General features: G+C 39.9%; 2 protein-coding genes across 2 annotated transcripts in view; both read right to left on the bottom strand.

Annotated features, from left to right (window-relative positions):
- Positions 1-4,721: 4,721 nt before the first annotated feature.
- LOC116098193 (regenerating islet-derived protein 3-alpha) lies at positions 4,722-7,839 on the bottom strand. The gene is made up of 6 exons (XM_031380883.1): positions 7,766-7,839; positions 7,380-7,460; positions 6,554-6,672; positions 6,211-6,348; positions 5,322-5,448; positions 4,722-5,079 (listed from the first exon to the last, which is right to left on the bottom strand). Exons 2-6 carry the CDS (start codon positions 7,453-7,455, stop codon positions 5,012-5,014), a joined length of 528 nt encoding a protein of 175 aa, XP_031236743.1. The 5' UTR covers positions 7,456-7,460; positions 7,766-7,839; the 3' UTR covers positions 4,722-5,011.
- Positions 7,840-15,935: 8,096 nt separating this feature from the next.
- Positions 15,936-17,095, bottom strand: part of LOC116098192 (regenerating islet-derived protein 3-beta-like) — a 2,040-nt gene continuing 880 nt past the window's right edge. The window contains 3 exon segments of the mRNA XM_031380882.1: positions 15,936-16,003; positions 16,266-16,392; positions 16,978-17,095. The exon segment at positions 16,978-17,095 is cut by the window's right edge and continues 26 nt beyond it. Coding sequence (XP_031236742.1) covers positions 15,936-16,003; positions 16,266-16,392; positions 16,978-17,095 — 313 coding nt within the window.

Genomic DNA, 17,095 nt, shown 5'->3' with positions numbered 1-17,095 from the left:
TTCGAGGCCAGCCTGGTCTACAGATTGAGCTCTAGGACAGCCAGGGCTACACAGAGAAACCCTGTCTCGAAAAAAACAAAAACAAACAAAAACAAACAAACAGAAAAAGAATCCCCTTGTCTGTGTCTCCATGACCACAGCACTGCAGGTGTAACACCTCCACCCTCAGGATTTTAAGGGTGCTGGAATCTGAACACAGATCTCCACAGTTGTACAGCAGAAATTTTAATGACAGCTAGGTTCCTGGCCTTGTTTATTTTGTTAAAATAATCATTTTTTTTTGTAAGTTAGGATGACAACAAACTGTGTAGGCGAGGATGGCCTCAAACTCATAGCAATTGCCCTGCCTCAGCTTCCCAATTGATGAGAGGTTAGTCACCCCCTGCCTTCACCTTGTTTCTTTGGAAGGCAGTAATAAAATGAAGATTACCAGAATAAAGGGGCTTAAATTATTACATATACCCTTCAATGATGTTTGATTACAGCATCACACATTACCATCTTTCTGCTGTTTGCCTGAATAATTAATTTCATAAATTAAGGAAAGAGACGGCATTTTCCCTTATGGGGAGGGCTGGGGAATGGGTAGTCCTAGTTGCTGCTTGCTACCATGGTAAGATGTGAAAGGAAGCAAGAAGCATGTAATTTTAGAATGCATACTTACTTGCTTCTTGCTAGTGCCAGCATCTGCCGTCTCACCCAGCTCCCACAGCTAGCTTTGCTAAACCTCTTTTTTATTAGATATTTTCTTTATTTACATTTCAAATGTTATTCCCTTTCCTAGTTTCCCCTCAGAAAACCTCCTATCCCATTCCCCCTCCCCATGCTCACCTACCCATCCATTCCTGCTTCCCTGTCCTGGTATTCCCCTACACTTGGGCCTTCTCAGGACCAAGGGCCTCTCCTCCCATTGATATCCAACAAAGCCATCTTCTGCTACATATGCAGCTGGAGCCATGGGTCCTTCCATGTGTACTCTTTGGTGGGTGGTTTAGTCCCTGGAAGTTCTGGGGGTACAGGTTGGTTCATATTGTTGTTCCTCCTATGGGGCTGCAAGCTCCTTCAGCTCCTTTCATCCTTTCTATGGCGCCTCCAAAATCTCTTATAGCTCCCCAAGTAGTTCCCTTTCTCCAGCCCACCTGAGTCTCCACAGATAGAAAACATCAGGCAGCCTTTATATTTTAAAACTTGCCAGAAAACTCAGTGGCTGGGTGAAGAATATCATGCTCAATTCTCCTTAGCTTCCACAACTGGTGTGGAGGATACAAACTAGTTACATGTCTGTTACTTCCTATCTGCTCTTCATCCTAGTCTGGATCCCTCTCCTATTCTCCTACTCTTCCTCCTAGGTCCCAGAAATCCTGCCTTATCCTTCACCCAGCAATTAACTTCTGCCATCTTTACTGAACAGTTAAAATGGGGAGAAGGTTCACATGGAATCACCTGTGTACTTGATTCACTCCTCCTCAGAGCAGCCCTTCTAGTGGAAGCAGAATTAGCATCAAAACACAAAGAGAACCAGGGCAACCACAACAAATGAGGAAGAGCGCACAGGCAACTCAAGATGCAGACAATTGACCTTTGAGCTCTGAAGAAAAAGATAACCTTACTGCTAGAGGTATAGAATAGTTGATTGCAAATTTTTCCTTGTTGAAATTTTAGCTCCCCTCTCTGTAGACTATCTCACATGCAATATTTGAAGTTCTATGCCTAGATTATTTCAATTAATATAATGCCATCCAGGTTCACTGATGTACTAAAAGATGACAGAATTTTCCTGCATCTGAAGTTACTGTACTGTTAACATACAAGGAAAAATCAAGGTTGGGAGAGATGCTGTTGTAGATTTGAATTCTGTTCCCAGCACATGTCCACTGGCACACACACGTCTGGAACTCCAGCTCCAGAGTCCCTACCACCTTTGTCTGGCCTCAACAGGTACATGACTCTTGTATGTATACCACCCTCCCCACCCACACATTCATAATTAAAATACATCCATTTTAAAAATCTGGTCACCTATGTCTTTTCAAATATGAGCAAGACTGAAAGAAATGCCTAGGCTAAAGAAGTTCTATTTCATACTGATTTTTTTTTCTTTCATGTGTTTATTCATCAGGGGTCTGGTGCATTACATGACAGATCTATTTCTAGCTCTTTGAGGAAGCCCCATACTTTACATAATGGCTGAAAATTACCTTTCTATTAAATATATACAAAGATTCCCTTTTCTCTTCATCCTCCCCAGCACTTGTCTTTGATCTGCTGTGAAAAGCCATGGTAACACCTGCATGGAGAGGCCCTGTAAAGCTTTAATTTGCATATGCCTGACAATTAGTGATGTTAAGCCTTGTCTTTCAAATACAGCTGTGGGCATTTATAAATCCTTTAGAGTGGTCTCTATTTGGTTGCTTTTGCCTACTTTTAATTGGACTAATTCGTTTTACATGACTGAATTGTCTGTCCTTCTTGTACATTTTCTGTATGAACCATTGGCCTCATATACATTCTCTATTTTCTCCTGTTCTGTAGATCTGTTTCCATTCTATTAACTGCTACACTGTTTGACACACATATTTTTCACCTATTTTTATTTTTTGAATTTATAATGTAAGTACAGCAATTCTCCTTTTGGTTTCCTCCCTCCAAACCATCCAATATACCCCTCCCCATTCTCCTCCATACTTTAGGCCTCATTTTTCACTAATTGTTATTGCTTGTATATATATGTACACGTTCACACACACACACACACACACACACATATACACACACACACTCACACACACCTGTTCACTCTGTATTGTGGTACTAGTATGTAGGTTTTAAGGCAGACAGATGTTTTTTGGTTTTGGGGGGTTTTTTTGTTTTGGTTTTTTTTTGTTTTTTGTTTTTTTTTGTTTTGTTTTGTTTTTTTGTTTTTTTGATTTTTTTGTTTTTCGAGACAGGGTTTCTCTGTGTAGCCCTGGGTCTCCTAGAACTGCTGGCTTCGAACTCAGAAATCCACCTGCCTCTGCCTCCCAGGTAATGGAATTAAAGGCATGTGCCACCACTGCCCAGCCGGCAGACAGTTTTTATTTTTGGCACAATCACTTTTCTCTTGTTTGATTTCATTGCCTGTCCTTTTGGACTTTGATGAAAAGTTATCACTCAGACTAATATATCATTAAATTCTAACCAATTATTTCTTCCTGATCTTGGTAATATAATCAAGATTTTAATCTATTTTGAGTTAATTTTTATTTTATTTAGTTTTAAATATTATTTTCATTTATTTTGGGTGTTTATGTGTGTTAAAGGAGGTATATATGTGCTGCATGTATGTGGATTTGGGTTCTCTGCTAATATCTTTTGGATCCTAAATTGAAATCTAGTCCTCAAGCTTGATAGCCAGGACCTTTAAGCATCAAGCTGTCTCTGTGGTCTTTGAGATAATTTATATATGCTATAAGTGTTCATATTTCTGCGTGTGCATATCAAGTGATGGTAGATATGTGAAATATATATGAATATATGTGTGTGTGTGTAGTATTTGTTCAATCAATTCATAGTAATATGGTCCTGTAATTTAATATTTTTTTACATTTTGTATTTTCACAGCTTTCAGCTACATATTAATAAAGACTGGATAGTTTGGAAATCTAGGGCTATGGGGATTAATTTGATCCACAACTTTGTTGGAGTTCAGATGAGTAAGCATTACCAAAGTAGACTGGTTCCTGTAGCCATGAGAAATAGCCTAGAGGCAGGGCTATAGGAGACTATCAAAGACTAAGGTCTGTTTTAATGGGACTGATTCAGTATTAAGTAGAAAAATGGGGAAAAAACTGGTGACAGAGAAAAGACTGGCAAGGCAATCACCATTTCTAAAGTCTATATCTGTGAGTCCTTGCCTGGTATCTAGATCCACAGCTATGGCTAGGAGACAAAAACTACAGAGTCTAGCCTGAATTTGGGGTAGATGGGCACAGTGATTGAGCCTGTGAGGCTTGATAAAGTCTGAATTAAGTGGATGAGGTTTAGCTGATTATACACACATCTTTTTTTTTTCTTGGTAACAAAATGTTTATTCTGGTTTACAATTTCAAGCAGAACACCAGTACACAATCCATCTGATAAAGAAAGACATGATGCTGACAGATAGAGTAAGTTGGTCATACAGCAGCTACGGTCCAGACATACACAATTATGAATATTGCTGTTTTGGTTACTTCCTCCTTTGTATTCACCTCAGAAATCAGGACTGTGAATGGTATTGCCCACTGATTAACCTACCTCAATTCTCTACCAATATCTGTCTACCTCAAAATCCACATAACTCTTACAGAAAGGGCCCATATAGAGGCTTTTTCTCCTAGGTGATTCTAGATCCTCAAGTCCTGGAAATACGCACATCTTAACTTCCTGACCACATCCTTGATGATCATGAAGGCCAGCTTAGAGCCAAAGCATGTAGCAGCTTTCAGGGACATAGGCCAAAAGAGCTGAAATGACATGAGGAGTGGGCCTGAAGGCTTACTCCATGGATGCAAACTAAAGGAATCTCAGCACTGGACTTAACTAAGTTACCCTACTATTACTGCCCTGAGAAGATATGGAGGCTAATTTTACCCTCCTCTTGCCAAGGAAAGAAGGTGTGACAGGATGGTATCTTCATCTATCTATAAAAGAACACGCACAGTCACCATAACACACTGGGTGGGACACATCGAACTGTAGTGAACATGTAGTTTCCTTTCCCAGTCTCCAACCCTCTGCCAAGTCTTACCATGAGAGAAAAACACAAAAGTCAAACCAAAAGGTTCTATTTATTATTTATCCACAAGGTTGCAAAGCAGGAACTATACTGAAGAGCCTGAAATAAGGGGAAGGAGATGGATGAATGAAGACGGAAAACCAGAATAATAAGTCTGACGCACAACTCTGAAGCAAACACAGCCTTGCCGGATGAATTCTTGTAGTGTATCCCTTGTCGTGATGAGCTTCATGATAGATGCTGGATGTTCCCTGTCTATGGCTTGAACTTGCAGACAAATGGTAATTTCCCATCACATTGATAGTCCCCCCACTTCAGAAACCCTGGAGAGAAAGAGGAAACACCTTGCTCTCCCAGCTATCATGGTGAGGTACCTTAAAATCTTTACTATGCTCAGAGCCTTTCATTCATCTGCACTCATTCCCTAGGTAGAGACATGAAAGTTAAAAGGACACAAATCCATAGTGCTTTCCCTAGTTCAGGAGGATAGTCATAAGGTCAGACTCTGTAGTAGAGGAGAGGAGTAAATATATTGGGCAAAGATGGTGCTTCCTCCATTTCTTACCTGAGGTTGCTGTCAGACTCCCACAGTGACCACGGTTGACAGTAGAGGAAGGATCCCCATCCCAGTTAAGATAATTCAGCACATCGGAGTTACTCCACTCCCATCCACCTCCATTGGGTTGTTGACCCTGAACAGTATGATGAGAGCTTTGTGGAATTTTGTTCATTCCCCCCATGCTGTTCAGGCACGTTTTCACTTGGAAGTTCTGACTTAATGCCTATCTCCTACATGCTCCTCCTTGTCAATAATCACAAGAACTGGAGTAACAAAGTGCTTGCTACACAATGAGTAATGACACATTGCAAAACAACCTCTGGCTCTCACAGTATCTTCCCAATAAACAGCAAAAGTAGAAGGTAGAGAGATGGCTCAACAGGCAAGAATATTGCCTGCTCCAACGGATTGGCTTTTAGCACCCATACAGAGGATCACAACCATCTACAACTTCAGTTCTAAGGGATCTGAAGCCCATTTCTGACCTCTTCAAGCACCAGGCAAGCACATGGTACACACACATACGTTTAGAGAAAACATTAAAGAAAGTAAATATTCTATTTTTTAATGAATATATGTAAATCTTATCTTAATTTACAATGCTCTCAGAACTTTTTGTGAAGGTTTTCTGACAACAAAAGAAAGAAGTCACCATTTGTCTTTCTTAAATAAAAGAAAAATATAAAAGCTGACAATGGGCAAACAAATTAAGCTGAATATGAGGAACCTGTATAGAGTTCAAGCTCCACTCTGGTGTTGAGGATGTTCCTTACCCTAATGTCACCCAACTTGAGTGCTAGATCCACCTTACATTATACACAGACAGAAGACACAAAAAATTGTGTTTAGAAGACATTAGCTCCTAGAGATCAAACAGAGAAAAACAGAATTTCACCATTGTTGGATCATGGAGGCCAATCCAGACATCTTGGTAGTTGTCCAGTCTGCTGTTCACCAGGGAGGACACAAAGGAAGCCTCACCACCACTAAGAATAGACACGAGGTGTCCTGAGGGTCTCTTCTGGCAGGCCAGCTACATGAGGGACAGAAGAAGAGAAAGACTGAGACCTCATTTTCCAGTGGTGGGGTAGATGTTCATGAATAAAAAGATTACATAAAAGGAACAACTGTTATTCTGACAAACACCTTCTCATGTAACCTTGGAAACATGAGGCCTTTCTCCTGTCACCAACTTGAACTTTGTGCTGGTATCTTCAACCCCACCCTTCATCACTCACATCTGCTTGAAACCAGGACTTGAGTGTCATAAATAAGGCATAGCAGTGGGAGTGATAAGCCTTGGAGCCCATGGGGCAGCTGGTACGTGGAGAGGGCACTTCATTCTGGGAGTCTTCACCTGGGGATGGAGAGAGATAAAGACAGAGAGGGCATTAGATGAAGAGTGGGAGTTGGATAGGGAGGAAAACTCAAGGGAATGTTTACAAAAGCTGTTTTTTGGTAGAGTGGGTGGCTACAATTAAGGCAGTGACAGCCTCACTAAACTTTCTTGTGATCCTGCTCCTTGGTTGTTTTTTGCTTTCTTTAGTCTCTCTGTAGGCCTGGATGTCCTGGAATTTACTATGCAGTTGAAGTTGGACTTGAACTCACAGGTATCCTCCTGCAACTCCTTCCTGAATTCTGATTTTCAAGGTATGTACCACTACATCTAACTAGGTGCCTCATTCTTTAATTATTTTAAGTGTGGAAGAGCTTTTCCTTTCATTTTGCATGTTCTCCACATTCTACAGTCTGCGACACTCTGTTCTTTGCAGGGTCGACTTGTATGCTTCATTAGTGGCCCACAGACTTCTTCCCTTCTCCAGCATACATACTATCATAATTTACAGCCTCCTGGCAAAATGGAAACCCTCTCAAGCCGGGACTGATGGAACACTGTGGTACTTTTTCCCACCAGCAACGAGAAGAAGGCAAGAGGATGGACTAAGTGCAGGTGACTTTCCTGTGTGGATATCCCTCACAATTACCACATGAGACTTCTAAGAATACTCCTTTGCTTCTTGTCTCTAGTATGGATAATCCCATACTAGAGCACAGAAGACTTACCTTGTACCTGAAATATGAACAACAGGCAGGAGAGCAGCACCCAGGAAATATTGTTGAGGGCCAGGTGAGGCACCATCTTGTCTTCCAGGGAGCAACAAGCAGGGCACTAGAGAGAGTATAGTCAGAGAGAACAAGCAAAGAGGGCCATCTCTCCCTTCACTTTTCTATAGATCTGCAGGGCCACACTAGTCTTAGCCCCATCCCTGCTTTGCTATAATCTAGAATGGAGTGAAGAATCCAATGTTTTCCCTTGCCCAGAAAACCACCGGGAAAGCCTTTGCTAATTCAAAGAGCCCTAATTTCTGTTAAGGCAGAGATTTTTCTGCATGTTCTCTCTTTAGATGATCCCCTTGCAAGGCTCTCACCATCATTCAGCTCCCACTTACCTGTCTTGCAGAGATCTGAGATGGTTTGTCAGAAGAAAGATGACTGCTTTTATGATAGGGTTTGAAGGAGGGGCATCAAAGCGAGTAAGTGAATGCTTATGTAAGTCAGGGTAATGGGTAGTGCTTTGCATACATTCAGATAGCCTCCCAACAAAAATTACAGGACACTTCCTGGCAAAGACAGGAACTAACACACATGGGGCTATTCCTGTTAGCAAATACTCTCTGTCCTCAGATGCAGGTGATGTTTGAAATTCTGCAATGTTGACAGTAAAATGGCAACATTTAAAGTATTTTCTACTTCACAAGCCTTACTACTTTGGAACGTCTGACCATATCTCCTATAGATGAATCACTGAAGTTTCTTTGTCTGCTCAGTTTTTTTAAAAAATACATGAAAATTGTGACTTTGATTCCCTCTTTTGTTTTTCTTGAGCACCTAAATAAACATGTATATTCTCCCACAATGATATACATACTCACAAACACCTACACATAGACACATGCATGGGCATTTTTAAAAGAGCAAAATTTTAAAAGAAAAAAAGCTAGAATCATTTCTAAAAGACTCTTGGAATCCCTATGAATATGTGATCATAGGAAGTGGACCATGGAACTGGAGCAGCTCTGATGGAAGAGTAATCCCTCTATCGCTATAGATGTCTGTTCCTGCTTGACTTTCCCTGAGCCTCAGGTAAGACAGAGAACTGCCACCTCTGACTAAACCAAGTATGCTATTCTGATGTATAATTTAGAGCTGAATAAGCCCCAGCAAACTCTCACGCAGTGTTCATACATGGAGTTAGCTAAGAAGCAAATCTATTCAGTTCCTTAAAATCCTGGCTAAAATGTGATCTCACTGGTTGCTTCACACTTTATGCCCTGCTATCAAAATGTTAAAGGAGCCATTGAACAGGTAATTCTCCTCTGTATTATATACTTGTTGTCCACGACTCAACAAATCAAATTTTAACACACAAGACAGAAGTCAGCTCTTCAGTACAACCAGAGGTGCATTCTTGGTTTTACACAACTACACAGGTTTCTGTAAAACATGAACGCTGTAAGTTTTATAAATTGGTATTATTTTTATCAAGCTGCATAATCAGTAGCATGAGATTGCCTGTGAATACTTAAGTTTCCCAGAACTTGACACCTGGTCGAGGGTAGCAGTTTTCAAACATGAACTGCAACATGTGTGGCAGTTCTCACTCTCTGCCATGTGTAGTCCTGTATTCTTACGGGAAAACTCCTGTAACCCTTGCCAAGCACTACCCACCACAGAGAGCCAAAGGAGCTGTCACCTTTCACTTGCATGGCGCTACCTCAGATCTTATTTTAAAAGTGAAGTCACCTTTGTCCTGTCAAACCAACCATCACAGATCTCTGTAAGTACAGGTAAGTGGAGCTAAAAGATAATGCAAAACTGACAGATCTTTGCCTCCCACACTGCAGTAAAAGATGTAAAACTTTCTCTGAGCTCACAAGACAAATCTCTAAAACTCAGAAGAACTGGAACTGAAGGGTGAACATGTCCCTCCCATTTTGCTCCAGAACCAGAGAAAAACAGGGGGATCAGACCTAAATCAGAGTTACATAAATAGGAATGAAAGTGGTTGTGCTCTCCTTTCATGTCACTTCTGACCACACTTCCTTCAGGAGCTTATTCCTTCTACCTCACAGACACTAGGATGCTTCGTATGACCCTCCATAGCATGTCGTGGATGTTGCTGTCTTGCCTGATGACCCTTTCTTGGGTACAAGGTGAAGTTGTTGTGTGTCGAGCACTGGATTCCCCATGAATATTGAGAACCAAGGAGAAATAAGGAATCTGGAGAGTTTCGGGTGTTAGGTATGAGGAGTATCCACACAGAAAAATCTTCCACATCCATCCTTCTTCTGGATCATTGAAGAGGGGGGATATACCACAGTGCTTCATTGTTATAGAATGAAAGTGCCCCCATGTTATCAGCAAACTCTAATTATTTTGGAAAGTTGAAAGAGCAAAGCCTACAAGTCAGTGATGAGCATTAAGGAAGGAGACAGAGGACAGAAGATGGAGCCTTCCATCTGTTATCCCAGAGAAGGGAGAGTAAATGACTATGAAGACAGAGTTAAAAAAAAAAAGTCATGCTTCTCCAGATTAAAATGTGTTGTTAAATTAAGAACCTAATGTTAAGCATGCAATATCTCAGCCAGTATTTATTAATCAAGCATGAGAAGCCAGCTTGAATACCTAGAACCCAGGTAAATTATGCTTTACATGGTGGTGGATGGTTTTAATTCAGATTCTGGGGAGAAAGGGAAAGGAATTTCTATGGGGATACTAGATGGTCAATCTAGCAAAATCTATAAACTGGGCTAAGTCAGTGAGAAACCCCTTTTTAAAAGTCCAATATAAATACAGACCAAGAAATGACCTCTGGCATCATGTACACATCCTCATGTATAGCCTAGCACATATACCCAACCCCCCAACACACACACACATAGACAAAATCAACAACTAGGAAAGTACTAAAAGTAAGAACTTATTCAAATTTCAAATAAGTCTTCAGAATCTTTTTTTATGTTGATCTCCTTCTCTCTACTCTACTCTCTTATTCACTCCATCACTATCTGTATCCCTCTCTAAACCAGGTGAAAAATCCCAGAAAGGACTGCCTTCTCTACACATCAGCTGCCCCCCAAAAAACCTAAGCCTATGGCTCCTATTGCTATTTACTGATTCTGAAACTACAGACCTGAACTAATGAAGAAGTAAGTGCTAATAGGCAGAGTTGAGAGCAATAGAAGAAAATACTTGTAGGTCAAGAGGGAGTGCTGGATTTCAGTCTCTATGGTGCAGCTGAGTGAGAGGTATACAATACCTCACATATTATTCACCACTTTCTGGAAAGGTATCAACCTCTCTCTCATTCTGTTCTTCACATAGTTGCACTGTCAGCAACATTTCTCAGGACACTTGGCATTTCTGCTCACTTATGGTGAACTTATCTTTGTGTCCTCTCTGGTGAAAAACAGTTTGACCATGTCCCCATACATCAGGATTGGACTCCATGATCTCTCATATGTTGGATCCTATCTTTGCCTTGATTGTTCCTCTTAGTGCCTTATGTCCCTGTGGAAGAGTACCTGGGACTCCTCCTAAAGAACAAAATGAGACTTAGATCTTCAGTGCTGGGTAGCATTAGAACAAGAGAAATACCAGCTGAAGAGCTGAGCTTTGTAGAAGTCTGAGACTTCACACTAAGTTCATAACAACTGTTGTTGACTTTGACTAAGATCTTATTGAGACCTTGAATGTCAGAGAGTCTGCATATAAAATTGTCAGCAAATACTGGACAAAGAAAAGTTCTTCATCTGTAATTCCTTTATACATTAGATATTGTCCACACATTTCTGAAGAACTCTCAAATGTAGCACCAGTTGAGCTTATGAAGAAGAGATACATTTCAGTAACACTAATTTCATCCCATAATTTAAGGAGTTTGTAAATAGGATTGAGGGATTCCTGAATATGATTCAACCCCAAAGCAACTGTCTATAATCATAACAAGTTTGGAGAAATTAGGCAGGAAATCAGGTATTTCAGTGAATATGTCATGCAGAATGTTAACGAACATTTGCAGCACACTGCTTCCTATTTATAGGGGACAATGGCCAATGAAAGTGGATGGAGGTGGAGCAGCTCTGACCCTCTGACCTCTCTAACTGGGAGAGGAACCTTCTATGTCTCCAGACCATGGCTGTTGTACAGCTTTGTTTCATGCCTCAGGTATGATAGAGAAAAGCCTTCTCTGACTAAACCCATTTCCCCACATCCAGTTTGACCTCCAGGGTACAGCCATAAGCTGGCAAATACAGAGTAGACTAGTAATCAACCATTTCTTATGGTTCCTTCTATGTCTTCTTCCTTTGAAGATGCAAAAATAATGAGCATGCAGAAGAGATGTCTAAGTCCAGAGCAGAGGACTGATTTGTCCTTTCTTTATAACCACAAATTTACTGGACCCATTCCCTTCACCTCTTGTCTCTCTGCAGTTTATCAGAAGTAGAGAGATTATTATTGTGACACAAAATTTCCTATGTCTGCAAATTCAAGGGATAGGGCAGTTCTGATTTCAACTGCCTGAAAGTATTCTGAAGCTCACATAGACAGAGAAGTAAGCATGATGGCTCACCAGGAAGAGCATGTCCTTCCCACACTCCCACACTGATTTCCTCATCTCATCTCTGCTGTTCTTCCACCAGTACATTCTCTGGGGACTGTGATCTAAGGATTCAGAAAACAATAATAAAATGTAGTCAACACTTTTTGATATTGTGCTCCATTTTTACAATAAGGCATGAAGTTATGTAGAGTATTTACCTAAGGAACCTTTGGGAATCACTAAGGGAAATCCCAGTTTTAACCATTGTTCTACGAAACAGTGGCTAATGATGCATCTACTGGCATACTATTATAAATCTGAGGACAGGGCTTATGAACAATAATGCGTACAGATGAAGGCATTGACTTCACTTCATACTGACTGTCTGTACATGCCCTTTATTTTATGACACATAGAGTCTCATGTTACTTCAACCATTCTCTGCAAATATCATCTTTGTAGCATAACTTCTAGCATAATACAATCTACTTGAACAATCAACCTATTATAAATTATTGTTTAAACAATTACCTCCAGGTAATTACCATAGGGGTATAAATAAAGAGTTTTGAACTTTCTTAAGACCAGAAAAATCTCAAATTTCTAAATAGAAAAAATGGTGTCAAGAGAAAGGTAAAGAAGTGAAGAAAAAAAGATAATAGTGAAAATAAGTTCATCCTACACTGACTGGGCCATCACAGCTGCAGTCACAGCAGAAATTCTGCAAATCAAGGGGTTACTGTAAATATGAAATTCCCTAGAGATTCTTTTCATGTTTTATGTTTCACACTTCCAGGGCAGGTATCATAAAAGACAGCTTTGATGAGTGTTCCAAGGTCAGAGATTCACCAAGTCACAGGACAAGGATCAAGTTCTTAGCAATCTTTCCTCCATAATCTTGATATTGTTACACTTGTCTCAAATGCAATATTAAGTAACACTAATCAATCCTTAAAACCAGGAATATTAGACTAGCAGACTGTCAGTCTTAGAGTAAACACCTTTCCATTCTCTTGGCAATGGCAGTTTGCTTTCTCCCCACATCCAATTCCTGGTTGATCTTTCCCTGGTCAAAATGACTCTGAAGGATCCATCCTCTATGTCAGTGCAGTGAGCTGATCATATCTGATCATACCGAGCTCAGATATGGTCATCCCCTCTTAAGTTGTCTCCCAGTTCAACATCCTATGAATATGTAGGTGAGGCCAAAGATGTTGCCTAGTGCCAGATCACCTCCACCGTCACCTTAGACTATTTCTGAATTTACTCTTTCCTGGAAATCTCAGGCTCACACTGACTGTCCCTGTCTTACCTTTAGCCAGAGTTCTAGTTACATTCCTATTCCTGTGATAAAACATCCTAAAAAAATGCAGCATGGGTGAGAGTAGAAAGAAATGAATGTGTGCCTGCTGACTTGTCTGTTGGTTTGTGCTCAGCTTAAATGTTTAGGCACACTTGCTTAAAGAATGATGCCAACTGAAATGGACTGAGTCTGAAGATATCAATTAACTATTAAGGCAATCACCTACAGATACACCCACAGGCCAACCTGTGGTAGGTAATTCCTCATAGAGACTCTCTTCACATTTGATTCCACACTGAGGCATGTTAACAATATAACTAGCCATTAAAGGAAGACTCAGTTCCTTCTTTCATTCTTCCTTGCCTCTAGCTGCTCAGTTCTAGGACTCTGTTTTCTCCACAGGGTCACAGGAATGAAGTCTCTGTTCCTTTAAGTCTCATTCTATTTAAGTCTCATTCATTCAATAAGCAGTTCTCATCTTAATTCTGCCATGTGGAGAAGCAAGTGCGTACTGGATGCCTCTAATTTGCATTCTTGTATACATTTCTCAGTGGAATCATATTTAAATATCCAACGTTATATAGTAGTTCACCAATTGTGCAATATCTGAATCTATCTCTGATGATCATATTTACTTGAGCTATTTAACACAATTTATAGTATGCCCTGATAGCTATACACAAAATATTATTTGAAATGTACAGAGAATAAAGAGGTTTCTATAACAATTGTGCTAATTTCCATTGTTCACACTGTATGATGAACCAGTAAGAAATTCAACAACCTGTGTTTCATATACCTGTTGGTATTCACTGTGAGTCCTTCTTTTAATAGGCTAGGTACCTCATAACTGGACAAATTTTTCACTATTGCTTTGTGCTGGATCTCTCTTGAAGTGACATTTTTTTTTTAAAAGGTGAGTGCTATGGCATATGTCAATAATCTCAGAGCAGGGAAAGCAAAGACTGATGGATGTCATCTATCAGGGTGGACTGAGATATTTCAGGCAACTGAGATACCTGTATTATAAAACAAGGTAGACAAAGTCTGGGGACTAACATTTCATGAAAAACACATGGGTTAGATCACTCATTCAAGTGAACATGAACACTCACACACAAAAATAAGTAAATAAAATATAAATATTAGTGTTTATGTGGTCCTACATACCAAGTCAAAAATTACAAAGCAATTTCTTATGTTTCCCCACTTTAGAAAAAGGAAGAAGTATAAAGGATGGAGAATGTGTGTAAATACTTTGCCTAAACCATGGCAAGACTTAAGTGTTTTAAGACTGACATTAAAGGATTATTTTTCTCTTCTGTCTGACAGGGTTTTGATTACTCTTGGCTTTTATCATGAGATTATGATGTTGGATGTGAGAAAGAATATCCTATAGGAATATTTAGTGTTTTCCTAGAAATAGGGCCTACAGGGGTGTCTTCCTCTCTCTAAGGATCCAAACTTCGCACTGAGCTTTTCTCCAAACAGCTTCCATGTAAAGAGAGAAGGAGCTATGCCTTCCACTCTTCTGTAAACGCCAGGAAGGGGATGGACCCTGATGCTTTAATTCTCTCATTAGTCCAAAGAGAATATGTTTTCATACTTTTAGATTTTCTTTTTGTCTTGTTGAAAAGAGAATAAAAAGGTTCTAGAGTCTTTATGTCTGCACTGCTCTGGTAATAAAATTTTTTCACATTCTCAACAAAAGTTAATGTCATATAGATTGAATTTTAATATTAAACATCAAAGATGGTAATTGAACTGATAAAAATGTCAACTATCTGTATCCACCTTGAGAAATGACTGTGAGAAAACACAGTGCCTTCTTAGGGTTACAACACAATCATCATTGAGATCAATCACATTCTTAGTTACAGTGGAGTGTTAAGCATACACCATAAGGCCCTGTCTATACACATGGAACTGAGAAACAATTTTCATGTCTCCTCTGTCATCTTGACAATCTTTGCCATTGGTCATTTTCTTTAATATTTAAGTTTCAATTTTCATATCTTTGCAGGGTTTGTATCTGTTTTTTGTTGCTTGTTTTTTTCAAGTGAGAAAGAAATAAGGGGCATGCAGTTGTGTGGGTAGAAATGTAGGAAAGATCTGAAGTTGGGGGAGGGGAAACTGTGATCACAGTATATCTGATTCACATTGAAAAATTCAATTAAAAATGGTGCACAGGGCTAGCAAGATGGCTTGGTAGGTAAAAATGCTATTTCTCAAGCCAGAAGTGTTGAGTTGGTTTGTTCTCAAGGATCTTACTTAAAATTAGCAGAATGCAAGCTACACCCACTGATAAATTCAGTACTAATATGGAAAGATTGAGAGGAGATAAGGCAATTTCTTGATGCTTGTTAGTTTACTGTGTGGCAAAAATAGTCTCTGTCTCAATAGATAGACGGCATCAACCTATTCCTTAAAGTTATCCTCTTGGGCACTCTGTGACATTCATACACACTTATATGCATTCATAACACAAACAGTGATAAATTATTAATGTAACACAAAAATTCAGATTGACAGAAGTTTATTATTGCTTTCTGAGACTTGAGGCCACATCCTATACAGAATTGGCTAAAGAATGATTAGGGCTCCAATGGTGAACTGTAGATAAAACATACTTTTTCTAGGCAAGTCTTCACATTTTGTCCCTTGTGCACAATGCACTTCTGGACAAATTCAAGATGTTTGCTGTCTTGTAAGCTTAACCCCTGAATTTGCAGACATAGGGCAACTTCACCTCACATGTATTATCTCTCCATCTTAGAAATCCTGGGAAGAAAAAGGAGGTTAAGTAATTGAGGACTGTGAATCTTGGGAAACTTAAAGAAGGAATATCACAATGTATGGCCTCAATTTGAAAGTCACTCCCTCATGCCCACCAGTGTTAACAATCTAGAGGAAGGAGATACGTAGGAAGCCATGAAAGAAGATGAGAGAGAGAGAAAGAACACAACCCATTTCATAGCTCACAGCTACCCAGGGATGTGAGAAGAGGGGCATGCATTTTGGTAATGTGGCACTTCTTTCTTACCAGAAGATCTTGACAAGCTGCCACAGAAACCACGGTCTAAGGCAGTAGATGGGTTCCTCTCCCAGTTAAAGTAGTTCATCACATCATTGTTACTCCACTCCCATCCACCTCCATTGGGTTCTGCACCCTAGAGAGGAGGCATGCAGATGAAGGGAAGGGTCCAAAGTTCTGCATGTGTGCAACCATCAATGAAACTTTGCATTCCTGCCCAACCTCCCTGAACTTGAGTGATCATCTGCAGCTTTCAAGGGCACATCAATAGAAATTATTGTTGTCTTCATGTCTATTTACAAACACAGAAACTACAGATGAAACTAATACCCCCTTAATTTATTCAAAATATAAATGGTACTAAATCAGCAATTTACTTTAAAATGGAAGGAAGGTGGTTATTCTATTAAGAGAAAATATAGATTGTCTTTTTATTTCTGTGTCTCTTGACTGTTTGAGTGCATGCTCCCTGAAACTGAGTGAGGATGGTTCCAAATCCTCATATTGACCTCTGTAGAAGTCAATAATAAGCACATGAACTTCATCCGAAGTCTAAGACCCTCATAAAGCTCAGCTCTACAACTGTTCCTGGTGGTTTCCCTGGTTCCAATATCATGGATGGTCTAATCTCGGTCTTTCAGGATTCACTCTAGGGAGGCATAGATATTGTATGTCCACATGATAATAGCATTGAGAGAAAACAGAGAAGAAGATACCATACCAGAGTGGGGTCATGGAGCCCAATCCATGTGTATTGGTAGCTGTTCCCTGTTCTCTTCACCATGGAGGACAGAAATGAAGCTTCAGCTCCATTGAGCACAGATACAAGGTGTCCTTCG

This window comes from Mastomys coucha, unplaced genomic scaffold, assembly GCF_008632895.1.
Source record: "Mastomys coucha isolate ucsf_1 unplaced genomic scaffold, UCSF_Mcou_1 pScaffold20, whole genome shotgun sequence".
Taxonomy (NCBI): domain Eukaryota; kingdom Metazoa; phylum Chordata; class Mammalia; order Rodentia; family Muridae; genus Mastomys; species Mastomys coucha.
Note: the sequence above shows the minus strand (reverse complement) of the source record. Positions and strands in the feature narration are given on the sequence as shown.

Excerpts from the sequence above, each read along its gene's own strand:
- LOC116098193 (XM_031380883.1), bottom strand. The coding sequence starts at position 7,455 with ATGGTGCCTCACCTGGCCCTCAACAATATTTCCTGGGTGCTGCTCTCC. Across the intron at positions 6,673-7,379 it reads GTTCATATTTCAGGTACAAG|GTGAAGACTCCCAGAATGAA; the intron begins GTAAGTCTTCTG and ends CTCCATCCCCAG. Across the intron at positions 5,449-6,210 it reads GCCTCCATGATCCAACAATG|GGTCAACAACCCAATGGAGG; the intron begins GTGAAATTCTGT and ends CATACTGTTCAG.